This window comes from Euleptes europaea, chromosome 7, assembly GCF_029931775.1.
Source record: "Euleptes europaea isolate rEulEur1 chromosome 7, rEulEur1.hap1, whole genome shotgun sequence".
Classification (NCBI taxonomy): Eukaryota; Metazoa; Chordata; class Lepidosauria; order Squamata; family Sphaerodactylidae; genus Euleptes; species Euleptes europaea.
The window spans coordinates 16,619,180-16,645,473 of NC_079318.1; the positions used below are offsets into that span (position 1 = coordinate 16,619,180).

General features: G+C 45.1%; 1 protein-coding gene across 1 annotated transcript in view; it reads left to right on the forward strand.

The window, feature by feature from the left end:
* The window catches only part of IGF2R (insulin like growth factor 2 receptor), a 102,489-nt gene that overhangs the window by 39,811 nt on the left and 36,384 nt on the right, over positions 1–26,294 (forward strand). The window contains exons 9-25 of the mRNA XM_056853310.1: positions 622–796; positions 2,563–2,666; positions 3,944–4,108; positions 4,940–5,080; positions 5,708–5,851; positions 7,475–7,612; positions 10,021–10,165; positions 11,448–11,625; positions 12,850–12,965; positions 13,908–14,070; positions 16,386–16,559; positions 18,536–18,637; positions 19,178–19,279; positions 19,731–19,884; positions 20,645–20,812; positions 23,681–23,824; positions 25,424–25,602. Of these exons, the coding sequence (XP_056709288.1) occupies positions 622–796; positions 2,563–2,666; positions 3,944–4,108; positions 4,940–5,080; positions 5,708–5,851; positions 7,475–7,612; positions 10,021–10,165; positions 11,448–11,625; positions 12,850–12,965; positions 13,908–14,070; positions 16,386–16,559; positions 18,536–18,637; positions 19,178–19,279; positions 19,731–19,884; positions 20,645–20,812; positions 23,681–23,824; positions 25,424–25,602 (2,492 nt within the window). The remainder of the gene's footprint in view (positions 1–621; positions 797–2,562; positions 2,667–3,943; positions 4,109–4,939; positions 5,081–5,707; positions 5,852–7,474; positions 7,613–10,020; positions 10,166–11,447; positions 11,626–12,849; positions 12,966–13,907; positions 14,071–16,385; positions 16,560–18,535; positions 18,638–19,177; positions 19,280–19,730; positions 19,885–20,644; positions 20,813–23,680; positions 23,825–25,423; positions 25,603–26,294) is intronic.

A 26,294-nucleotide genomic window follows, 5' to 3' on the forward strand; every position in this document is an offset into this window, starting at 1 on the left:
CCTCAGAAAGATGGAAGGCTGAGTCAACCTTGAGCCGGCTACCTGAAACCAACTTCCGTTGGGATTGAACTCAGGTTGTGAGCAGAGTTAGACTGCAGCTTACCACTCTGCGCCACGGGGCTCTTAGGTATCCATGTACATGGAGACTAATATGGAGAGGTACTTAAACAAGATCTGCTTCCCCCCTCCCCCAGTGCTTTCTAGAGAAGAAAGTTCCATGAGCTCTTTATCACATGCAGCATTAGTTGCTTCAGAATTTGGGCTTGTCGAGAACCAGAATGCTGCTCACCTAAAACAGGAAGGAGCAACTGGTGAATTCTTGGAGAGCACCTCAGTAAAATTAGACGAGGGGGAGGGGGGGAAAGAGTTGTAACTGTGAAGGATCCTACTGTCAGTTCTGTCTCCTTAATAAAAATTAGTGACTGATCATCCTGCTGCTGCGAGGGTTGTTTGAGATTTTGAAGGGGCTAATTGAAAGGACTAAATCGTGATTCAGCTATGAGGGTGTGGAAACTCAGTCACATGTATGCTTTTGCCTTAAGCACCTACTTCTGTGTGTGTCTTCACTTAACCACTTCCCTGTAGATGTGTTTCAAGTATCATTGCCCTCCCTTTCTTTAGGCTATGTCCCTGCGTACCTTGCTAAAGACGAAGAAGAGTATTACTATTATCTGAACATATGTGGGAGAATAACTACAGGCGACTGTGGAAATGATGCCTATATTTCCTCTTGCCAAGTCAAACCTCATACTAATCAGCATAAAGTGGCAGGAAGATTTGCAAATCAAACCCTCAGGTGCGTGCTTGACTTATAGCTGTTAGTAGGTCTTTTTCTACATAGTTTAGGAACTTGGCAGGTATTCATTGACCATATTCCAGCGTGTGTGACTAATCTTGTCTAGTTATCACTCATGGATTTGGAAGGAAAGAATGTTGCCAACCTTTTTGAGCCTGCAGGTACCTTTGGAACTCTGACATAGTGTGGTGAGCGCAGCCATAAAAAGGCTGCCGCAAGGGGCGGAGCCAGCCACAAAATGGCTGCCACAGCTACCTTCAGTTACACAGCGAAGATCCTTGTGCTGTGGTGGCAGCTGCTGCCAAAGCAACACTTTCAAAAATCTTCACAGCCAGTCAGTTTTCCAGTGGTCCATCAGAAACCTTGCTGGCAGAAGCCCCACCGGGCCCCCTCCCCTTTCTTAAAACACTTGGCAGGCACCACAAAATGTGTTGGTGGGCACCATGTTGGAGTATAAAGTGTAAATTAGAGAAAAATAGTCTAAGCAATGTAATTGGCTTGATAGCAGAGGGAAATACTCTTTGCTTTTGAGATTTCCCCACCCCCACAAGTCCTCCCAGGTCCCCACTTTGCTCCTGCCATTGGGGCAGAGAGAACACTTGCTGGGAATGTCCCAGCCAGTATGCTCTTGGAGACCCAGGAATGTCTGGTAAGGGGTAGAGCAGTCTCCCCTTTCCAGCCATTGTTGGGGCTGTGGGAGATCACCCTCTGGGACTGCCTCAGTAGCCCTGCTCTGAAGATGCCTGAAAAGCGGCGAGAATTGGGGGTTTTGCCCATTCGAGGAAGGCATTGCAGCCAACCTTGGGCAACATGAAAAATAATTTACGGCATTTTGTTGTGGATTCCCATTCGCTGCTGTCATATTTGTCCGATGTCCCTTTCTCAACAACGTGTCCCCCCCAAAAAAAAGAGAGCGAGAGAGGATCAGATTGAAAAACTGTATTTGGGCTGGTAGGAATGTTTTCTCTTTAATATGTTGGGATGCAACCACTGATGTTAGCCAGGCCGCTGCTGTATCTTAAATAGTGATACCCCTGCTCTTTAGACCCACATGTTTAGACTCTTGCTTTTTGGCGGTGGGTGGCTCTGAATGTTTGAAAAAGCTAGGCACAGTGCCCAAGCTACCCTGCCTACTTTTTCAAAGCTACTTTTTGCCCTGACATATACAATTTGTCTTCCTTCCTCTTCTATGGCAAAACGGCCCCATACAACACCCATTCATCCAGTATATTGTGTTTCATGACAGATAGTATCTTTCTAGCATGTGTCCTTTGCCCACGTGGCTTACTGGGGTGGTTGGGGCTGCCATATTAGGGAATGCCTGACTTCTCTCATCTTATGATACAAGACTGGCACACAGCAATGCCACGCATATTAAAAAGGGCAAGTATGTGTGTTGTATTGTCGTAATTCAAGCTGCTTCAAAAGAAAAGCTGTTCTGCATGTTGGGCTTCAAATGTTAATTTCACTCTTTAATATGAACTGGAATGTCCACATAGCTGGCAGCGGTATGGAAAAGCGCTGTAAGTAGGGGCTGATGGGGAACATTGTTCTTGATATGTGATGCTTTTTGTGAACATGCACACAGCATTCTTAATACTCTTATAAGTCGTAGCCCAAACGGGCAGTTCTGCTTAGAGACCTCTGGGCCGGATTCAGAGCCTGCGGAACCCTTTTTGTTTTCAGATTAGTTGGGCCACTGACAGGCTTCTGATTAGCAATAATAGTCTGATGTAAGAGAGAGCTCATTATCCTTTTTTAATCAGGTATGCTGATGGGGACCTCATTCTGACATACCCAGGAGGAGAGACTTGCAGCTCTGGTTTCCAGCGAATGACTGTCATCAACTTTGAATGCAATCAGACAGCAGGTAATGAATGTGCAGGTGATCTGTGGACTGCTTGGAGCTGTGGCGGTGCTCCTGTCATGCTGCTCCCCCCTCAAAAGAAAAAAGAGCTTTGAAAGCTACATTCCTTCATAGTTACAGATTCTTCCGTATGTAGTTGAGGACTTTGCTGCCGCAGTATGGTTCAGTCTCCAGTCATAGATTGTGCACCTCTTGGGGAAAGGGTTCTTTAGTACTTCATTGTGACTAAAGCATAATGGAAATTCATAGAGGATGGATGTGTAGCTGGCTGTTAGCCATGAGAGGTGGAACTCTCATGTTCATATGCAGTGTGGTGTAGTGGTTAGGAGCGGTGGACTCTAATCTGGAGAACTGGGTTTGATTCCCCACTCCTCCACAAGAAGCAGACTCTAATCTGGAGAACCGAGTTTGTTTCCCTACTCCTCCACATGAAGCTTGCTGGGTGACCTTGGGCTAGCCACAGCTCTCCTAGAGCTCTCTCGTCTCCACTTACCTCACAAGGTGATTGTTGTGGGGAGAGGAAGGGAAGGAGATTGTAAGCTGGTTTGATTCTCCTTTTAAAAAGCTAGAGAAAATTGGCATATATAAACCAACTATTCTTCTACACCTCTGAGTTTTAAATGGTGGGGGGAAGCAAGGGGTGTCACATAACCTTTTATGCCCTGCTTGCAAGCTCTCCAGAGCCATTAGGCTGGTCATTTGCAGGAAATAGGTACTGGATTAGAGGGGCCCTTGCTCTGAGCAAGTAGGACAATCCTTATAATCTTACAGCCTTTTTATGTACAGGTTGAGTATCCCTTATCTAGACTGCTTGGGACCAGAAGTGGTCTGTATTTTGGATCTTCCCATATTTTTGAATATTTTGGAATGTTTTCATAGACATAATGAGATATCTTGGGGATTGGATCCAAGTCTAAACACAACATTCATTTATGTTTTATATATACTATATACACATAGCCTGAATGTAATTTTAAAAATATTGTTAATAATTTTGTGTACATTGAACCATCAATGGCACTGCTGAGGGCCTGTGAGTAAGGCCTGCATGCCAGCTCAAAAGGTCTGGGTTTTGGATAAGGGATACTCAACCTGTAGTACAATCTTAAATTCCTGAGTTAATCTTTCAGTATGCATAGAAGCTTTGAGTAGAGATTTCTGTACCTTTTGACCTGGGAAGTAATTTTTTTCTTGCTGTGATCTGTATCTTTTAATTTTTCCTATTCTTGCTTACCTTATTTCATGATTTACCTTCTTTTATTTTGGGGAACACACAAAAGCCAATGATGGTAAAGGAGCCCCAGAGTATATAGGTGAAACAGACTGCACATATTTCTTCACATGGGAGACAAAATATGCATGTGTTGGAGAAAAGGAAGAAATCCCTTGCAGGATTGCAGATAAGAAGAAACACTATGACTTGGCGCGACTGATCCGCCATTCTGGTACGGTTGTTTAAATGTGTTGGCTGCTTTCGTTTTTATTTAGCCATCTGAAATGCCAAGTGTAGAGAAGATGCTTTAAGCAGTAAATGTGAAAATTGCGCTCAGCTATCTCTTTCGCCTCAAACAGAGATCAGACACTGTTGCCAGGCAGTGATCAGGCATTGGTGATCTTTAGAGCAGTTGGAGCACGTATTGGTTGGAAAATAACAGAAAATGTCTCTCCCCCCCCCCGCACAAGTTACAGTGAACACATCTCTGTACAGTGCACATTTGATCCTTCTTTATACATGCGTAGAGTAATTTTTATGTTCCATTCAACACGTACAGCTATGTGTTTTAAATCCAGGTACTGGTTCTCAAGTTTATTTATAAACACATGTTAGCTGTTCCTTATGTGCAGGTTGCACATACTTTCACTGTAATACATGAACAGGACTTCTGTATGTTCTGGTCCATTGAACATAGTGCAATAAAATGTAGCCCCTGCTGCATTATATACTATCTGACGGCATAAGATGAGCTTCTTTGGTTGCTTTTCCAATTGTCTCAAAAAAGAAAAGTGTCTGTCATTATCTCCTTTTGATGGGATTCCTTTCCAGTTGTCTTGGACCACATCAGCAATGGCAAGGCACTATATAAGAACCAGGCCTTTGTATTTACTTGACATTTGCACATCCTTGATGATCTGCTTAAACCATTTGCATTGTGTATCCATTGTATCCCGTGCGCACTTCAGAAAAGACTGAATAGCCTGCAGCAGTTCAATCCCTGTAGACAGCTCTGTGTTCTGAAAATGGCGCTTAATGTAAACATGTGACTTTCCCCCTTTAGAGTCGGAGCAGAACTGGGAGGCTGTAGACAGTACTCTTATAGAAGCAGAAAAGAAACACTTTTTTATAAACATCTGTCACAACGTACTTCGGAAAGGAGGAGCAGCAAACTGTTCAGAAGAGGCGTCCGTTTGCTCGGTTGGTGAGTATGTGACTGAACCCAGCCTCTCTTGTGGTGACAGGATGGTGCATAATCTGCTCAAAATGGATGCGTATTGATTTATGTATATAGACTCAAGTATCTGTTGCAGAACTTGCCATCTCAGATTTAATAATACTTTGAATTTTCAGCTCTCGTGCCTAAAGCCATAGTATGAAAGTTTTGCATTTCCTGTACTGACTTTAAAGGAAACCCTGGAACCAGAAAACCGCTCTGCATTTTAACTGCATGATTTGTTGAAAAATTCAGCATATACACTCAGAACCCTGTAACTCCTGGGATCGGTGATGGAAGCAGTGGCTGTTAAACCAATTAGCTAGTCTTTAGAAATTTTTTCCTTGTTTCTCATTATATTGTGGCTTGCTCTTTTATCTTCAGCAGGTGAATAAATGGGCTGAATTTTAGCTGGTTGTAAAATTATTCTTAGAAAGGATGTCTATTTGCTTTTCAGCCTGGAGCACGAAAATATCTCTTTTAACTGGTCTTTTTCTACAAGGGTTTTATTTTCTCACGTCCTTGTTGGAGGACTTACTCTAAGATTCATGTTTCAGTTTCCATAAGACTTTCAATTAAAGTAGGTGTCTATATTTCTCCTGTGTGTGGCTTTAGGAAAAAATGGTACAAAAAACCTTGGGACATTCATGTCACCTCCCACAAAAGTTGGAGAGACTATTCAGCTTGTCTATTCTAATGGTGATTCCTGTGGGCAAAATAAGAAAATCGAAACCAGGATATCCCTTATATGCAAGCCAGGTGAGTAGATCCTGCATGTGTGTGTGTGTCTGTCTCATACCATCTTGAACAGCTAAGTGTGAAAAGCTGTGGAAACCAGTAGCAGTAAGGTCCAGTGGTCTTGCCAGCTTCCTTCATATGAAAAAGACTGCTTATGTTCCTTGGTAGGGAGCCCGTGTTAACCCCTGTTCTATGTCTTGTGTGGACTGATGATCCCCCAAAAATGTGAACTGGAAGCATGGATCTGGATTCCAGAATACATTCTTATCACCTCTGACTTAACAGAAATTTTAGCATGAAAAGTCTCATGATAAGAGGTCTGAGAGCAAAACCCAGAAGAAGGGTTCCTTATGCTTCACTCTTCAAGTACTTTGGTGGCACTTTTGAGGCTGTCTTCACAACAGCACTGTGAACATAAGAAAGGCCATGCTGGATCAGACCAAGGCCCATCAAGTCCAGCAGTCTGTTCACACAGTGGCCAACCAGGTGCCTCTAGGAAGCCCACAAACAAGACAACTGCAGCAGCATTATCCTGCCTATGTACCCCAGTACCTAATAATCCTCCTCTAATACTGGAGAGAATAGGTGTGCTCCATGACTAGTATCCATTTTGACTAGTAGCCATAGATAGCCTTATCCTCCATGAGCATGTCCACTCCCCTCTTAAAACCTTCCAAGTTGGCAGCCATCACCACATCCTGGGGCAGGGAGTTCCACAATTTAACTAGGAAATGAGTTAAACAGAGTAAATGGTCAAAAATTACCCAAGAAGCTTCATGTCTGTATAAGAATTAGAACACAATCCTAATCTCTCTACCAACCTTGCTTACTGTCCCTGCTTATGCAAGAGTTTTCTTTAGGAGTCTGCCTTTTCCCCTCTTGACCAATTTATTCCATGAATAGCAGATTGTGGCAGAGTACCAAGCCATAGGTTTCATCAGGCTGCATGTAGCCTGCATAAATTTATCATCTCCTGGACATCTGTACCACAAATAGTATTTTGTTCTGGCTGCTCCATCTTAGTGAAATTACATTATGGAGGCAAGGAAAAGAAGACCATAAATGCAGAGAGATGACACAGATCCTACATGAGGAGAATCTCATAGTTGGGGTTCTCCTCTTGTGAAGAAACTGAATAGACAATACGACAGAATTCAACACACAAATGTATTTAATGTTGAGGGTAGGGGGGAAGTGTCCACTGCTAGGTAATGTAAACTGTCAGCTCTCTTGAAGTTAAAAAACGGTAAAGGTCCCCTGTGCAAGCACCGGGTCATTCCTGACCCATGGGGTGACATCACATCCCAACGTTTACTAGGCAGACTTTGTTTACGGGGTGGTTTGCCAGTGCCTTCCCCAGTCATCTTCCCTTTACCCCCAGCAAGCTGGGTACTCATTTTACCGACCTCGGAAAGGTGGAAGGCTGAGTCAACCCTGAGCTGGCTACCTGAAACCAACTTCCGTCGGGATCGAACTCAGGTCTGGAGCAGAGCTTGGACTGCAGTCCTGCAGCTTACCACTCTGTTCCATAGATCACTTATTGAAAGTAAAATTAAAGAGGCCAGACCCTCCCCTCCCCCCACCAGTTTCTTGAAAATGAATGTGGTTGTTCAGTTCAGTGTTAATCTGTTGTTTTGTTGCCAGGTGATCTGGAAAGTGCTCCTGTTCTGATGAACTCTGGGCACGTTGAGTGCCTGTATGAGTTTGAGTGGCATACTGCTGCCGCCTGCGTCCTGTCTAAAACCAAAGGCGACAACTGCAGGGTTTCTGACTCGCAAGCAGGTAAATATTTAGTCTACCAAAATTCTTCTAGGTCTGTATCAAGCACGGTCTGTGCCAAAATCCTCATTTACTTTTTTTCATCTTTCATTTCTTAGCCGTAGTTGTTTCCAGCTTTTTAAAAAGCTTGAGTTGAATCTGAACTGTATTTAAATCACATCCGCTTGGTTAAACTAAACCAGTACACTACTTTGTACAGCAAAGTACAGTACTTTGCTCCGGCGCTCACCGTTGATCCAAAACGTCAGTGAATGGCTGATCGTGCATAGCGAACCGTGAAGTCTTGCAAACGCCATCTTTCCATATTTTCCTAAGTCTGGCTGCTACACAACTTTAAGGCTGACAATGGGGAAATTGTAATTGTTTAAGACTTTCTATTTCTTGGCTCCGTCATCAACCAAAAGGGAGGCTGTAGCCAAGAAATCGGAATACCGTGGATTGCAAAAAAACCAAAAACAAAACAATGGGTTATAGATCCAATCAAGCCTGAACTGACCCTAGAAACTAAAATGACTAAACTGAGGCTAGCGTATTTTGGTCACATTATGAGAAGACAAGAGTCACTAGAAAAGACAGTCATGCTGGGAAACGTTGAGGGCAGCAGGAAAAGAGGAAGACCCAATAAGAGATGGATGGACTCAATAAAGGAAGCCACAGCCCTCAATTTGCGAGATCTGAGCAAGGCTGTCAAAAATAGGACATTTTGGAGGACATTGATTCATACGGTCACCATGAGTCGGAAGTGACTTGATGGCACTTAACACACACAGCTGCTAGAGCAGCCCAGCTGAAAACTTGTGTCCCCCCCTTATTAAATGCACAAATATGGGTAACTGTACCTATCTGTATGTGGGACACTGAAGATTTTAATAAAGCAAACAGACATCTGTGGAAATGGCACCACTGTAACTCACGGGCAACACTCTGACATGAGAAACGTCTGTCCAGAGAGCCAGCGTGGTGTAGTGTTTAAGAGCAGTGGACTCTAATCTGGAGAAGTGGGTTTGATTCTCCACTCCTGCACATGAGCAGCGGACTCTAATCTGGTGAACCGGGTTGGTTTCCCCACTCCACGTGAAGCCAAGTGGGTGACCTTGGGCTAGTCACAGTTCTCTCAGAACTCTCTCAGCCCCACCTTTAAGATGTCTGTTGTAGGGAGAGGAAGGGAAGGAGATTGTAAGCCAGTTTGATTATCCTTAAAAGGTAGAGAAAGTCGGCATATAAAAACCAATTCTTCTTCTTCCATGGTGTACACAAACTGTTCCCTTGCTATTGTCGAAGGCTTTCACGGTCAGAGTTCATTGGTTCTTGTAGGTTATCCGGGCTGTGTGACCGTGGTCTTGGTTTTTTTCCCCCTGACGTTTCGCCAGCAGCTGTGGCAGGCATCTTCAGAGGAGTAACACTGAAGGACAGTGTCTCTCAGTGTCAAGTGTGTAGGAAGAGTAATGTATAGTCAGAAAGGGGTTGGGTTTGAGCTGAATCATTGTCCTGCAAAAAGTATCAAAGGTAATATGCTAATCATTGTCCTGTAAGTATCAAGATAATGTGCTAATGAGGATGTGGTATGTTAATATGGAACCATTGTATCCTGAAGTGATCTGTTAATGTGTGAAATCCAAGGCTAATCTGCATGTCCACAATAGCCATGCAGATTAGCCTTGGATTTCACACGTAACAGATCACTTCAGGATACAATGGTTCCATTTTAACATACAACACCCTCATTAGCACATTATCTTGATACTTACAGGACCATGATTATCACATTACCTTTGATACTTTTTGCAGGACAATGATTCAGCTCAAACCCAACCCCTTTCTGACTATATATTACTCTTCCTACACACTTGACACTGAGAGACACTGTCCTTCAGTGTTACTCCTCTGAAGATGCCTGCCACAGCTGCTGGCGAAACGTCAGGAAAGAAAATACCAAGACCATGGTCACACAGCCCGGATAACCTACAAGGACCAATGTTCCCATGCTCCTTTCCCTGAAAAATTCCTCATTTAGGAGGGCCTTAAACTATGCTCCAGTGGGCTGTGTTATCCAACTGCAGGCCCCTGGAGAAAACGGGAATGTGCTTCCCCCTCATGAACCCATCTGTGTGGGAGGAAAACTCCAAATTACTCAGACCCCTACATTCAGACATCACAACGAATCCAAACTTCAAGGCTTTCCAGGTCAGGATTGCAGTTGTGCTCTGTGAGAGCAGGAGGGCGGTTGGGAAGGAGAAGGATGCAAGCTCAAGAGAAAGCTGTGTCACTGAGGCTTGTCATGATTCTGAATGTAGTCATGGAGTCTTATCAGATTGCAGAGGTGTCTATTACTGCTTGTGAAACCTTGCTGATTGGTGGGGCAAGTGCATTCGTATAGCTTCTATACTAAACAAAGCTCAATTTCTTTTTAGGATATTCCTTTGACTTATCCCCACTGACGACGGAGATGGGCTATTCAGTAAATACAAGCGATTACAGCTTTTATATCAATATTTGTGGCGCTGTGCCAAACATGCTCTGTGGACAAAATTCAGCAGCGTGCCAAGTAAAGAGAAAGTAAGGTTTTCCTTATGCCTTTGCTTGCCTAATGTGTGTATGTGTGAAAGAGGTCAGCGTTGTGATAACTAAGGTTGTAATCTTAAGGAGACTCACTGAATTCAGTTGGACTTGCTTCTGAGTAAAGACGCTTAGGAGCAGGGGTTCCTAAACTGCATAAGATGAAGACTGTTTAAAAGAACATATAGAAAGATCAGCTGGGGTGCAGAGAGTTAATTAAGGGGAGCCCAAGGATTTGCACCCATCTGAGTGGATGCTTCACTTTGACGATCCTCCCTTCAGCGCCTTGACAAAACTGCTTGTGTAACTCCTTTCTGTTGCAGAAGTCTTCTGCCTTGCAGCCTTAGAAGGTAGGGTACTATCCCAAAACTGCAAGTCTAAAACCTCCTTAGCTGCCCAAGTCTAATTTAGCAGCAATCTGGATCCTTGCCATTATGTTGGGGAGTGTCTGTGGCTCAGTGGTAGAGCCTCTATTTTGCATGCAGAAGGTCATAAGAACGGCCCTGCTGGATCAGACCAAGGTCCATCAGCAGTCTGTTCACACAGTGGCCAACCAGGTGCCGCTAGGAAGCCCACAAACAAGACGACTGCAGCAGTACCATCCTGCCTGTGTTCCACAGCACCTAATATAATAGGCATGCCCCTCTGATACTAGAGAGAATAGGTATGCAGCATGACTAGTATCCATTTTAACTAATAGCCATGAATACCCCTTTCCTCCATGAATATGTTCACTCCCCTCTTAAAACCTTCCAGGTTGGTCCCAGGTTCAATCCCCGGCATCTCCAGTTAAAAAGGGACTAGGCAAGTAGGTGATGTGAAAGACCTCTGCCTGAGACCTTGGAGAGCTGCTGCCAGTCTGAGTAGACAATACTGACTTTGATGGACCAAGGGTCTGATTCAGTATAAGGCAGCTTCATGTGTTCATGTGTTAAGTTTCTGCAGTGGGAGAATGCTTTTTAGAAAGACTTCCTGATGAACGATGTGACTCCTGTTTAATTTTAAGAACTACCTTCTGTGTTGAAGTAAAGGTACTGGGTAGGATGCAACCTCCAAATGCCAGCTGTATTGTGGATGTCATAACTATCCCTTCCCAGTGGTGGTTGTAACTCTAATGTAGTATCTGATGGGCTGTTTACTGGCTGTGTGCAGCAATGTAGGACCTGCCCTACTCCGATAGTGCAGCATAAGCAGATGCTTCTGCTTATTACTGGAGGAGGTCAATGTAGGTGGGGCTGCTTCTGTAAGAAATCTATGAAGTTACGTTTCTGTTCACTTCCAGTGGCGAAGATAAATGGAGTCTGGGAGTTCCCAGTTCTGAGCTCTCCTACTATGATGGAATGGTTCAGTTGGACTACAAAAATGGCACGATCTACAATAATGAAGAGCACACACATCGGTCTACCCACATAACTTTCTTGTGTGATCGTGATGCAGGCAAAGGTCAGCCTGAATATCAGGTACGAACTGAATGTGGATAATCTGCTCTTCCTTATTTGATTAAAATGTTCATGTCAACTTCTAATAGTTCTCAACAAAAATCTGCAGGTTAAAACTGTAGTGACGGATCCCTTGCTAAGGCCCTAATAGTCCAATTCAGTGGGGCCCCAAACCCCACAAGAATACTTTAAGTAGAGTACCAGGGCTGAAGAGAAGTGTACTGCTGGGCTTCATGTCTCCAGATGTCTCCAGATTCTTTGTCTGAGGCTGTCTCTGTAGATTTCTGTGGTGTGCTTATTCCTCTGGATGCACCTCTGAGACCTACATGGACTTCAGAAGTGATGTGGAAATTTTTGGGTTCAGGTTTAATGGATCCCCCCCAATCGAATGTTTGAAAAAGCTGAAAAAAACCCATACTGGTATGGGGATTTGGCTTTTTTTCGTATTTTTTGAAAAATTCTGGGTCTGTTGAACCTGAACCCAAAAAATGGTGCACACCCCTAGTATTGTCTAAAACAGTGACCTTAAGTGGCTTGGGAGCTACCTGTGCCTCATCTGAGCAGTGTTACCGAGTGTGGGACCTGCCCCATTGCCTGTTGGGGATTGTAGTTAGCAGGTAATTTCCCTTCCCATCTTGAAACAGCTGCTGCTAGAGGAATGGGGTAAGCTGCACACCTCTTTCAGGTGCAGTCTTCATGCCAGGGCTGGAAGTAAATGTGTTTCTTTTGGTTGATGTCAGTTGTGAACGTGGCTCTCTGCAAGCCTCTGAATGAGTATTTCTAGTCTAGAAGGATGAGCATGTCAGTGGATTCCAGTAAACTCTGTAGATTGCTCTTTCTGGGAATCAAAGCTGAACTTCTTCACATGAGAGCAGAACAACACATTTTATAAGTTGAAGCTTGCCCCTTTTCTTAATGAGCTGTAGGGTTGGGATACTGCCTAGGTGCCCACAGGGGCAAGGTGGGAAGGGCAGTGTCCACTGATTGCTGCCTCTCACAGCAGCCCAAGACACCCAAAAATGCTGATCTGGGGGGGGGGTATGGGACCCCCAGGAATAGCTTTGGGGAAAATAGGAGGTCTCCTGTTGGAGGGGGGGGGGATTGGCAAAAATCTCCCTGATCCTTGCACCTCTGGGAATCCAGGCAGGATCCAAGCCAGTATGTAGTTGGTTTTCAGCTATGCTAATTATGGTTTGTTTGCTTTTTTATTTTTGTTTTGCACTCTGCGTGGTCATGGTAATTTAGGTGGAAGACAATTTCACATATAACTTCAAGTGGTACACTAGCTATGTCTGTCCAGAGATACCCATAGAATGTGTTGTAACAGATCCACAGACCATGGAGCAATATGATCTTTCAAGGTAAACATCAAAGGACTATGTGTGTACGCCTTAAAATGTAGATGCAAGTGCTTGATTCATAAGTTCTTGCTGTCTAAAGCATGTTTTGACTTAATGCTGGCATGTAGGCCATGATCCACAGACCTTTCCTGCGTCCTCTTGCTGCTGCAGCCCTCTGAGCCCCCTGAAAGTGTGCTCCTGGTGGTCAGCAGACCCTCAAACTGCATAGGGGGGAATTGGCAGAAATCACTCCCCTGCCTTCTGAAGGTTTGTGTGTGTGCAAGTTTTCAGAACCGTGTAGCTGGATGCATACTACTTTGGTGTAGTGGTTAAGAACGGTGGTTTGGAGCGGTGGAGTCTGATCTGGAGAACCGGGTTTGATTCCCCACTCCTCCACATGAGCAGTGGAGGCTAAACTGGTGAACTGGATTTGTTTCCCTACTCCCCCACATGAAGCCAGCTGGGTGACCTTGGGCCAGTCACTCTCTCTCAGTCCCACCTACCTCATAGAGTGTCTGTTGTGGGAAGGGAAGGTGACTGTAAGCCGGTTTGAATCTCCCTTAAGTGGTAGAGAAAGTCAGCATATAAAAACCAACTCTCTTCTTCCTCTTCTTTCCTGCTCAGGTGAGCAGTGTTGTCAGTTCCCCACATATTTGAAATAAGCGGGTCATAGGAAAGGAGGGCATATTATTCCTGATGGTTGTTTGTGTTGGGGGCTTCCATGTGTAGAAATCATTGGCATTCTTGACTTGCCGTGTGCTGGTGAGGCGGAGGCCGTTGTGCTTTCGTTACCACAATATCAAACAGACGTCTCTGGCTGTAAGGTTTTTAGCCTGCTTGTTACAGGAGGATGCACAAATGGAGGTGTGTGCAAGTGCTGCACTCCTAAGTGAATCTTCTTGCTAACGGAACTTTTGTTTTGAGCCAAAACCACAGCTCAACCGACATATTTTTACATTTCAGCTTATCGTTGTTTGGAGACAGACAGGAAAACTGGTTTGCCATGGGCAGCATGGAAGAGGGTGCGCACAAAAAATATTACATAAATATCTGCCGCCAGTTGAATCCTGTCTCGGGCTGTGACAGGCGGGCCTCAGTCTGTGAAATGACGTACAAGGATATTGCTGTGAGTATCTCTGTGCGAGTGCCAAAAAAGGCAACACATTCTTACAAAGAATTCTTGATGTTAGCAAACCAAGAATTCATGCTTCAAATGCAGATCCTTCCAGTGTCATCCTTTATTCTGGAATATTGCAGTGATTTGAGAGCCAGCGTGATGTAGAAGAAGAAGAGGAGTTGGTTTTTATATGCTGACTTTCTCTACCACTTAAGGAAGAATCAAACCGTCTTACAATCACCTTCCCCTCCCCTCTCCACAACAGTCACCCTGTGAGATAGGTGGGGCTGAGAGAGCTCTTAATAGTACTGTGACTGGCCCAAGGTCACCCAGCTGGCTTCATGTGTAGGAGTGGGGAAACACATCCAGTTCACCAGATTAGCCTCTGCTGCTCATGTGGAGGAGTGGGGAATCAAACCCAGTTCTTCTGATCAGAGTCCACTGCTCTTAACCACTACACCATGCTGGCTCTAGTGGTTAAGAGTGGCGGACTCTAATCTGGAGAACCAGGTTTGATTCCCCACACCTCCACAAGAAGCCTGCTGGGTGTCCTCGAGCCAGTCATAGTTCTCTCAGAACTGTCTCAGCCCCACCTGTGTGTGTTGTGTTAAGTGCTGTCAAGTCGCTTCCGACTGACTCATGGCGACCCTATGAATCAATGTCCTCCAAAATGTCCTATCTTTGACAGCCTTGCTCAGGTCTTGCAAACTGAGGGCTGTGACTTGCTTTATTGAGACAATCCATCTCTTGTTGGGTCTTCCTCTTTTCCTGCTGCCCTCAACTTTTCCTAACATGACTGTCTTCGCTAGTGACTCTTGCCTTCTCATAATGTGACCAAAATACGATAGCCCCAGTTTAGTCATTTTAGCTTCTAGGGTCAGTTAAGGCTTGATTTGATCTATAACCCACTGATTTGTTGTTTTGGCAGTCCATGGTAACTGTAACACTCTACTCCACATTTCAAAGGAGTCTACTTTCCTTCCTGTCAGCTTTCTTCATTGTCCAGCTTTCACACCGCTACATAGTAATAGGGAATATGATGGCATGCTTAATTTTGGTGGCCAGTGACACATCCTTACACTTCAGAATCTTTTCTAGCTCCTTCATGGCTGCCCTTCCCAGTCTCAATCTCCTTCTGATTTCTTGGCTGCAGTCTCCCTTTGAGTTGATGATGGAGCCCCACCTACCTCACAAGATGTCTGTTGTGGGTAGGGGGAGGGAAGGTGATTGTGTAAGCCGGTTTGCAACTCCTTAAAGGGAGAGAAAATCAAGGAATAAAAACCAACTCTTCTTCTTGTTAGCTAAGATCATTGCTTAGTATTGTGCTGGAGGCAGCCACCCTGAAAGTAGAATTTCCTATTCATTGACCTCATACAAATGAATTTCAGTTATTATTATTTTTGTGTTGGATGCTGAAAGCCTGGTATGTGGTAATTGTTGGCAACAGTACAGCTGCCCTAGGTTTTCTTGGGGGAGCGGGTCTTCACACAACTTCCCTTGTTTCACACACACTTCTTATGGAATAATTGGAGTTTGGGGCCTCTAGTCCATGCACATTGATGCTGGAATAATGTTTTATTTGTTTATAAGGTATCATAAGACTCCTGTCTGTGTTTGCATGAGCAGACTAGCACTGCTGCCTCCCTGGAGTTACGGAATAACATCCCTTTTTGTCAGCTTTGACCTCAGTTTGACTGATAAGCAAGATGTTTAAAATGTTTGAGATGTTTAAAAGAAAGAAAAAATGGGAGTAGATGTGATGATTCATGGTTTGTTTTCATTGCCTACTTTTGGAGGAGATGTTGCTTACACAACTTTGTTGTCATTTACTTTCCCTGCTCATACTGAGTATATAACAACTGCTTATATTTAAAGCTCTTGATGATCTTTCTTCACATATCTTCATCATTCTGCTTAACTTACCATTTTCAGTTAAGCACCTTGTCGTAAACATTTGCTCAGTCTTGTCGGGTTTCTCTTATATAATCCTGTGCATTACAGTATCCATCTTCATCTTTGCCTGTGTTGAAAGGAACACCCTGTTTTTTTCCTTCTGTTGACCCTCTAATTCTGTCTCAAAATGAGTCTTGTACCATTCCTTTCCTTAATTACCCCTTCTTTTGTCCCTAAGCAGTCTCATTTCAGCATTAATAGTCTGTGGGCCTCTTTCTTTTTTGGCCAGTGCTTTTTGAACAGCATCCCCTATTTTTAAAATAACGTTGTGGTGTTTATTTAGTTCAATCTCAGTTACTCCTCATAACGTGACTTAAAACTAGCCTTTTCTCCTCTGAAAACTCTTTCTGTGCTTTGTATTTCAACTTTAGACGGGTTCCTCAGAAACCACCTCCATCAGCAACCTTGGGATTGCCAGCCATAGGCCAGTTGTTGAAGGGCCTGGCAGAATCCTCCTCAACTACACCGATGGATCTCTGTGTGGCGAAGACGAGGCAATACCTTTCACAAGCCTAATCCATCTCAGCTGCTCTAAGGGTACTACTGTAAGTGGCCGGGCAGCTTGCTTCTCTTACTGTGACTCTATAGGTCATCTGATTGGCAATCTGTATGTGAGGGCAGGTGCATTTGTAGGTTCTCTCTGGCTTCTTTCTTGAATCTCTCTTGGTGTGGCTTGGACTTGTAATGCAGAGAGACCTTAGTACTGCACCTTTCATTGTGGAAAAATGCCTTGTATTTGGCTCATCTGTGCTGATGATTGAAGTATGACATACCCAGCTGGTAGGAATGGACTTGGATTCACTATTCTCCGGAAAAAATAGTTTTGGATGAGATACTAATAGTTACTGGGCTTTTATCCAGGCTTTTCTTGGTATTTACTGGAAAGGTAGGGAAAACTAGACTGTAATAATTCCCCTTAGTGTGGTTTTTTTTTTGGGGGGGGGGAAGTTTTCATGTGATGTAGTCTCCTTTAAACAAGCCTTGCCCAAACCTGTGCGCTAAAGGTAAGCAGTTGTGGATCTCTGGTCAGTTCTGGCCCCATACATCCCCCCACACCCATAACCCTCTTAACTGAAAGCAAAGGAACAAGCAGCAGACTTTTCTAAACTTTCTGCTTTGAGTCCTATTGGAGTGGGGTGGATCAGCCAGGGTCTGCTATTAGGGACATTCAGTCTCCCCAGGTAGACTGATGGGGGATGAAAGAATCACCTGCATCAGGATTTCCTCACTCCCTGGAACTTTGTGCTGCTTCCCTTCCTGCCCCCCCCCCACCTCCATGTTGTATCGCTCGAAAATGACCGATTATGCAAAATAGGATTTGTCAGCCATCTGTGTCCCTCCCCTCCATTATCGTAGTGTCTCTTTCCGGGGTGGGAGGGAAGTGGGGGCTTGTTGCTGGCCAAGTACCTATTTGTAAGCTGAGAGAAGAGGGATTTCCAGGTTCAGAAATCAAGTTTCAGGTTGAACTAAATTGATCCTAAATCCCAGCCTACTTCCTAGAATGCATCAGGGGCCTGTGATGCGTAATGTGCTGGAAGTTCCAAGAGTCCACTGTGGGCCATGGGCACAATAATAATAATACCGTAATACTTTAATTTTTATCTCACCCTTCCCTGGCAAAGCCAGGTTCAGGGCAACACATATCATAATTAAAATACAGTATAATCAAACCAGTAATAAAATACATATTGCAATATAATAAAAATAAATACAATATAATTAATTATACAACGCTGAAAATTTGCACATGTCCAAGTTGGTTTGCTAGGAGGAGAGGAAGGAAGGAGACAGCAAGAATTTCCCTCCCCTCAGCTGCCTGTTAGTACTTCTGCATCATTCTTTTGCAGTTAAGTTGAGGTGGGAGGATAGGGATTCTCCACCTATGACACCATGAGATGTGCCATCGTGTTTTGAGTTCAAGATCAAGCTTGGGGTGAAAGTACTTGCCAATTTATTAGCAAGTAGCTTTGTTTATCGGAAATCTGTTCTAAAGGAGAGCTATTGTCACCCATTTCTAGTGGGCAGCCATTTTAAGTGGACAAATTGTAGTATCTCGTGAAGCAAACTTTAACTAGAAATGGGTGATCTTAGCTCTTCTTTAGAACAGACTTCCATCTGGCTGGGTTATATGGAATATACACCATACAATGAATGCCCATTTGATCCAGTGACGTCTTAAGTACTCTCCTCCATTGTACATTCAGCATTTTAACATCCAAAAATGGAATATTGTGTGTTATGAGGAACATAACCTGTATGTATTTTAATATGATTTGTTGGTATGAACTTGTTTGTGTCGTTATTGTGCAAAAGTATTGACATTTTGTAAAGTATCTCAAAAGGGCATTGAGGTGAAAAGGATACTTTCTTTTAAAAGCTACAGCACTGGCAGCAGAAAACGTATTCCAGAATGATAGTATCAGAAACTGCAGCAAACTTACAATAAGTCCTTGTGCTCCGTATGAAGCTGGGTTTTTCTGAGCACGGCTCGCCTTGACTTCCTTATCACTTGTATTTCCAGAGTAGCAGCCCAAGTTTCTTGGAGATTAAAGAATGTGTTGCAACGTTTCTGTGGGAAACTGCAGCTGCTTGTCCAATCTCTATAACAGAAGGAGACTCTCAGGTGAGGAACAGTGAATGTAATAGACAGTCTTGTAGATTTCGCACATAATCATGTGCTTTGGTAATCTAGAATCTTTACCGTCCAAATCCTGTGCATGTTTACTTTGGAGTTGGTCCCACCAAATTCTGGAGGGAACAAAACTCATGGTCTTTGATATATACAATTGTAAGGAGAACTGGCTTATAACTTCCAAGGCACTTTCTCTATTTCTCCTCTGCCCCCTAACTATTGAGAATTAATTTCTGTAGGTCCCAGTAATCCTGCTTCTATTTCGTTCTGCTGATTTTTAAAGTGATAACAACCCACCCATATAGTTTACTATGAGGGTAGCCTAAAATTGGTCTTGTACAGTGTAGTCCTATGTAGAGTTACTCCAGTTGATTCAGTGGACGTTAATTGGAGTAACTCTTCATAGAATTGCATTGTCTGTAACCTGACTAATGTGGAAGATGTCTCTCCCTTGACCTGTCTTCTTCAAATGTGAAAGTACCTTGAATGTTGTAATCAAAACTTGATCTCTTCTCTTCATTTTTTTTTCAGAGTTGTTCTGTAAAAGATCCCAACACTGGTTTTGAGTTTAACTTGGAACCACTAGCTTCAAAAAATGGATATATTTCCGTGGGCATTGCAAAGGCATACTTGGTAATATTTTTTTCCTGTTTCATATTTCAAGTATAGAACAAGTTGCCAAGGTTTATGTCCTTCTGCTGTATAATTAGTAATTTAATGGCAGCTCATGAGCAAGAAATAGAACACATGAAAGTTTCTTCTTCCATGTTAATAGAAAGAGCGTTCAGTCCTGTTGGTGATCACTAGGCACCAAATTAATTGAGGGAAAGACTGATGAAGTTTAAAAAGCACAATTGTGTGAGACTTCTAAATCTCGCTGGCAAATGTAGAACTTGCATAATGCACATTTATGACTTGGGACGGCACTGAAAGTTGCCCTGGTAGTATGTATAGATAGCAACACCCAAAATGAGGCCAGTGCCCAAAGAATAGCTGAATGAATAAGGACAGCCTGCAATTAAGAAGCCTGCGCCTTGAAGAGCCATCAGAGCAACTAATAAGTACTGTGTGTTGAATCTCTTAGTTAAATATTTGTGGACCTGCGAAAGATTGTGGGAGCATCGATGGAAGTCCGGCTGCTGGGTGTGAAACACACGACCTGAAACACGTTCGCTTGGTGAAACTGAACAAAACCCTTCAGCTATCTACAGAAGGATATCTGACCCTTACTTACACCGGTACACTGCCTTGGAATTACATTGGTCTGCTTTATCCCTGTTGGCTGCTAGTGACCTGGGCTGCACTGCCAATATTTGTAGCATTCATGATGCTGGGTGTCATATCTAGTGAAGGTTAGGTGAGGAGGCTTTTGATACAGCAATCTGGTCGGAAGTCCAGATTGTCCACACTAGTCAGAGTTTAGTAAATTCTGGGCTGCACTGGCCGATACACAGGTGGCTAACATTGTGATACATTAATGTTACCTCTGTCCTGCTTCCAAGCAGCTTGAGGCAGCATACGTCTTCCCATTCTAATCTCTTCTGTCTGTATCACAAAGATGTGCAGTGGCTCTGGCTGGCCCTGGGGTTTTTCACCCAGGTCTTCCTGGTCCTTGTTGACATTGCAGCTGCTATGTGGCTTTTAATGGGTACTTAAATTTCAGAAGGGGTGCGCCAACTCTTAAATTTTGTTGGCTCTGAGTAATGAGCCTCAGGAATTCCACTTTCGATTTGAGGCGATTTTTGATTTGAGGGGATTTTGACCCCAGTGGGAGGTGCTGGGAAGGCTGAGGGGGCAGTTCATTCAGCATTCATTTTGGCTACAGTTTTAGCACTAGAGTTCATTCTGGAGGCTGCGTGGGGTGGTCATTATAATGCTGAAGTAGCATGAGAGTAGGGATGTGGGGGACAAATGTGTCTGCAATCTTAAGGGTGTAAAAAGCTTTTTTTTAATTTGGAAGCTGCTCTTATCTTAATTGGAAGCACTTTCACTCTTCAGGACTGGCTGACCGTTTTACTGTCACCTTTATCTGCAATGAATCCTACCCTGGAGAACTCAGATTTGTGCATGAAGAAGTGAATTCTGCACAAAACTTTATTGATACCTATTTTGAGTTTCATACAGCCTTGGCTTGCCCACCTGCTCCAGTGGACTGCCAGGTCACTGGTAAGTAAATTAAGGTAGTAACATGCTCTGGAATCCAGGGATTCTACTTTTAATAGCTCAATACGCAGAGCATACACTTTTATCCAAGCACACAACTGGGAGGTTGCATAACTAAGTGGCATTAGTCTCTTAAATGTTTCTCTTACATTGTAACAGTGTTTGCTTGTTTAATTTGGGAGTCAGTTGTGTTTATAAACTTTTTATTTTTATTTTTCAACTTCTTCCCTTTTCTGTGTTCTATATGCTGCCTTTCTGCCTCACCTTGAGACACCCAGAGCAAATATAAATGGCCTTTAAGCATTAAATGGCATAAAATAGAATCACAAATTCTCAGCAGCCAACAACTCAAGCATCCCAGTCCCAGTAAAACAGACCAACAACTCAGCTGAGATGTCTTCTGGAACAAGGAAGTCTTTCATCTCCTGCTGCAGGCCTGAAAAGCCTGTGCCCATCTCACCTTCTGGTGAGGGAGTTCCACACCTGGAGGGTGGCAGCCAAGAAGGCTCTCCCATGAGTCGCTGTCAGCCTAACCTCAAACAATGCAGGTTCCTGCAGGAAGCCTCATCAATTGGTCTTAAAACATGGGCAGGTTGGTATGGGTGGAGGCCGTCCTTCAAGCTGTTTAGGGTTTTAAAGATCAAAAGGAGCACATGAAAGGTTGCGAAAGGTTGTGGGGAATGTGGCAGAGGGATGTGGAAGACTAGGGAATGAAATCGCGCCCTTTGTTTTATCCAACTTTGACTCATTAAAGCCACATATACCGTCGGAAAAAAAATTAGGTTATTCTTCTCCCACACACAGCTTAGATGAATAATTGCTTGTTTGCTTTCTTAATTGCTCTACTTTATTAGACAACCTAAACTAATGAGTTGACAACAGTAAAAACATATAACAAAGGACTGAAGTTTTGTTTTGCCTGTGTAAGGCAAACCCTTTGCTCGTTTGGGATCCAAGATGAAGAAATATTCAAAAGTAAAGAGCCAGAATCTTTCAACATACTAAGCAGTAGCACTGTAATGTGTTTGTAGAATGCCTAGCGAAAATGCGTTTAAATTCTGTACCGTGCTTGAATAACTTGTCTATAGGAACATTTGTTCTTGTATCTTGTGGTTACTTGACTATCTAGCAGAGATTGTGTTCTTCTGGAGTTTGTACAGGGTGGTTGCCTTTTGGGACGCCAAGCAGTTTCCTTTTGCCAAAGTTCATTCCACTCCATAATCATAGCTGGGAGCAGAAAACCTGTACCATTGACATAGTCAGTAGGGTCTCAAAGCCCCTTTGCCAATGAGTTGCTCTTAAGATCATAAGAAGAGCCCTGTTGGATCAGACCAGTGATCCATCTAGTTCAGCATCCTATCTCACACAGTGGCAAACCAGTTATTCTGTTGAGCCAATAGGGTAGAAGCCTTCCCCTGATGTTGCCTCCTTTCCCTTTAATCACTAGTAGCCACTGAAAGACTTATCCTCCCTGAATTATTCTAAACTCCTTTTAAAGCCATCTATACCTATAACTACATCCTATGGCAGAAGATTCCACATTTTAATCTACTGCCTCTCAAAGTCATTGAGTGCCCCCAAGTTCTGGTATTTTGGGAGAGGGAGAAAAAACTCCCTGCATTCCGTGCATAATTTTATAAACCTCTGTTGTTCTTCTGAAAGTGGTCTTTTCCCTAGACCAGTGATGGCGAACCTTTCAGAGACCGAGTGCCCAAACTGCAACCCAAAACCCACTTATTTATCGCCGAGTGCCAATGCGGCAATTTAACCTGAATACCACCCCCAGAGGGGGCCCAGAGGGAGAGGCTAGGGTTGCCAAGTTCCTCTTTGTCATGAGTGGGAGGTTTTTGGGGTGGCGCCTGAGAAGGGCGGGGTTTGGGGAAGGACTTCAGTGCCATAGAGTCCAATTGCCAAAGTGGCAATTTTTTCCAGGGGAACTGATCTCTATTGGTTGGAGATCACTTGTAATAGCAGGAGATCTCCAGCTAGTACCTGGAGATTGGGAACTAGTTCCTTAGTGTTTTCTCTCTACATATCAAGACAAATGGAAAGGTGTTTGGAGGATGGCTTGTGGGCACTTCAAAGGTGGAAAAGGACTGCACGCCCCTCCGCCCGCACCGACCCAGAGGGCGCCGGAGAAGCCTCTTGAGGGAAAGAAGGAAGGAAGGAAAGAAGGAAGAAAGGGAAGGGAGGGGGAAAGGGAAGAAAGGGAGGGAGAGAAAGAAAAAGAGAAAGGGAGAAAGAAATGGAGCGAGGGAGAGAAAGAAAAATAGGGAAAGAAAAGGACGGAGGGAGACGGAGAAAGAAAGAGGCCACTCAAATATGGGAAGTTTTGCCTTGGATTTGCCACTCTCCAGATGCACATTTTCCCCCATCCGGGGCAGGGCAGAGCCGGAATGGCCAGCGGCTTGGAGGAACCATGCGTGCCGGCAGAGAGGGCTACGCGTGCCGGAAGTGGCACCCGTGCCATAGGTTCGCCAACACGGCCCTAGACTGAAAAGTCCCAGACTCTTCAGCCTCTTCTCCTAGGAAAAGTTCTCCACCTCTTAATCATCAAGGTTGCCCTGTTCTGTACTTCTTCCTGTTCTTCCGATTCTCAGGGACACAAGTGAAGGAAGGGAAAAAAAATAAGTCCTGAAACTTTGGGGACCAGGTTCTCTGATGGTAGTGGTGTGAAACTAGCACTCTTGTGCCACGCCCTCCTTGACGGCCTAGCAATCAGTTCATTCGACTCTACTCGCTGCTTCCGCAGGAACACAAATCTTGTAGAAATAAAAATCACATCTTGCTTTTCAGTCACTAATCCATGAATGTGGGAATCAACTTGGGTGAAGAGTGCTTAATCAAGCTTTCTTGGGTCCTGGTTTTCAGATTCTGCTGGCAATGCATATGACCTCAGTGACTTGGGCAAAGACAGTGAGCCATGGGTGGCGCTAGATACTTCGAAAGATGCCAAAAGGAGAACTTTCTATCTGAACGTTTGTAAACCTCTTCCCTACATACATGGTTGCCCCAGTAAGCATCTTACTTTACTACTTCTGTAGTGGCATTGCTTCAGAAAGCTGCCAATGTGTATGCTTTTCCCCCCTTCCTACTATAAAATCTTTTTATGGTCTTCTGATGTAAACTCTTCCTCTGCTATATTCTCTTTGCCTGCTGTTCTGCTCTGTTATAGTGTGGGAAAGGTGTTATAGTTTCTCTGGCTGCCATCGATTTAACTACTTGTGTGTCACAACTTTGGGGGAGGCAGATAGTGGCTAGGCCATAATGGCCTTCAAATGATATTTAGGTGATGAAGTTGAATCAAGCTGTTTCTGAGGCTTTTGATGGATGTAGAGATGCTGCCAATCGCTTATAGAAGTGGTCGGCAAACCACGGCTCGCGAGCCGCATGCGGCTCTTTGGCCCCTTGAGTGCGGCTCTGCCACTTGGTTCGGAGCCCTTCTCTCGTGCCTGCTCGCGCCGACAGCCAGGCTGCGCTTGCTCCCTTTGCTCCAGAGAACGAGAGCGAGCGGAGGCGAGTTTCCTGTCCGGAGCCGGCGCGCCTGAGAGCGAGCGAGCGCGAGAGAGCTGGCGAGCGGGCTCGCTGTCTCCCCCCACCCCGTGGAGAATGGCCGGGGGGAGCTCCAGGGCCCGTCCATTGAAATGCGGGCCAGCACGGCTCTCTTCGAAACTGTTCCGGAAGCCGCAGCGTGCAGGAACGCTGCGGTGCCCTTTAAACCTCCTCTCACCGCCTGTCAGCTATTGGGCGGCGAGGGAGGGGGGATGAGGAAGAAGCCAGCCGCGGGCATGCCTGCATGAGGCGCGAAGCTTTCAGCCCTGCTGGGCCCCGCACGTGCTCATGTGGGAGGGGAGAAAGGTGCTGTGTTGGCGCTCTTCCCTGGCGCTCCCCTTGAAGGCCTGGGAGCCCCCTGAGGGGATCGAGGAGGAGGAAGGCGGCGAGGAGCTGCTGCTGCTGGAGCCTGGAGGCCCAGCCTCGTTGCCGCTGGCCTCGCTGCCCCCGCTGTCATCCCCTGGGCTGGGCTCGGTGCCGCTGCCACTGGCGGGGGCCTTCGAGGGGGGTGGCAGGGAAGAGCACCAACACAACACCTCCCCCCCACTGTGCGTGCGTCAGCAGGGCTGAAGGCTTCCTGCCTCACACACACGCGGCTGGCTTCTTCCTCTTCCCCCCGCTCTCGCCCCGCAACAGCTGACAGGCGGCGGGGAGGCCAGCAGCAACGAGGCGGGGCCGCCTCGTCCCCCTCAGGCGGCTCCCAAAAGTCCAGCTCGAGGCTGCCGCCATCGTCGTCCTCCTCAGGCGCCTCTCCCCCGGCCGTTTTCGCCCTCCTCCTCAGGGCGCTCGCGGAGGGCCAGGCAACCCCTCAACAGCCGTGCGCCCGCCAGAGAAAGGCCTGCCATCTCCTCCCCCTCTTCTTTCTCCCCCCTCTTCTTTCTCCCCCCTCTTCTTTCTTCCTTCCTTCCTTCCATCCTTTCTTCCCTAGCATCAGCTCTGTCTTGTCAGGATTCAGAGAGTGGAAGCACTATAAGTTTCTTCTGATCTCTTTAAAAGGATTAGTGGGACTCTTTTTTTAGTGGAAAGTAAAAGAAATGTTGAACTGTTCCCTCTTGGTTGCAGGTGGTACAATAGGAGCTTGTATGAAGACTGGAGACAAAGGTCAGAGCCTTGGCGTGATTAAGATAAGTCCTCAAGCAGCCTCAGATGGGTCCCTTAGCATTGTGTACTTGAATGGGGACAAATGCAGAGGTAACCGGCAGTACTCAACACGAATCATCTTCCAATGTGATCAGTCTATGGTAAGCCTTTGTGTGTTGCAGCATCTCATACATAGATGCAGTTGAGCAGACTGCTAAATATGAAAGGTTGGGGCCGGTCCATCTACCCCGGTTTAGGTTGGTTGCACTACTGCACCTCGCTGGGTATGTGCAGCACAGCGTTTCTTTTCTGTTCCAATGGGAGAAGAATGAATGAGCCATCTGCCTGTACTGCTCAGAACAGTCTCCTCCTCCTAGCCTCACGGGGTTGGTAACCATCCATTCCTAGGTGAAAGCGAGACACCTTGTGTGGAGCTACTGTATGACTGCACTATTTGCTGCTCAGGTGCTGCTCAGCCGGCAGTTGCTGCTCAGCCAGGCATGTAGGGTTGCGCAAAGTACATGGGCTCTGCAGATCCGTTTGTAGCACTTCATTCCATCAGAAGAGCCTCTTCCACTAGTAGAAGAGACTGTTAAAGAGCCCTACTAGATCAGACCCGTGGTCCATCTAGTCCAGCGTCCTGTCCCACACAGTGGCCAACCAGTTGCTCTGGAAGGCCAGACAAAGAAGGCAAGAAGACAAGGCCTTCCTCTGACGTTGACCTCTGGCACTGCTTTTAAGAAGATTGCTGCTGCTGCCTATAGAGGCAGCAGGGAGACGTTACTCACCAAGGCTAGTAGCCATTGATGGACCTCTCCTCCATGAATCTGTCTAACCCTCTTTTAAAACCATC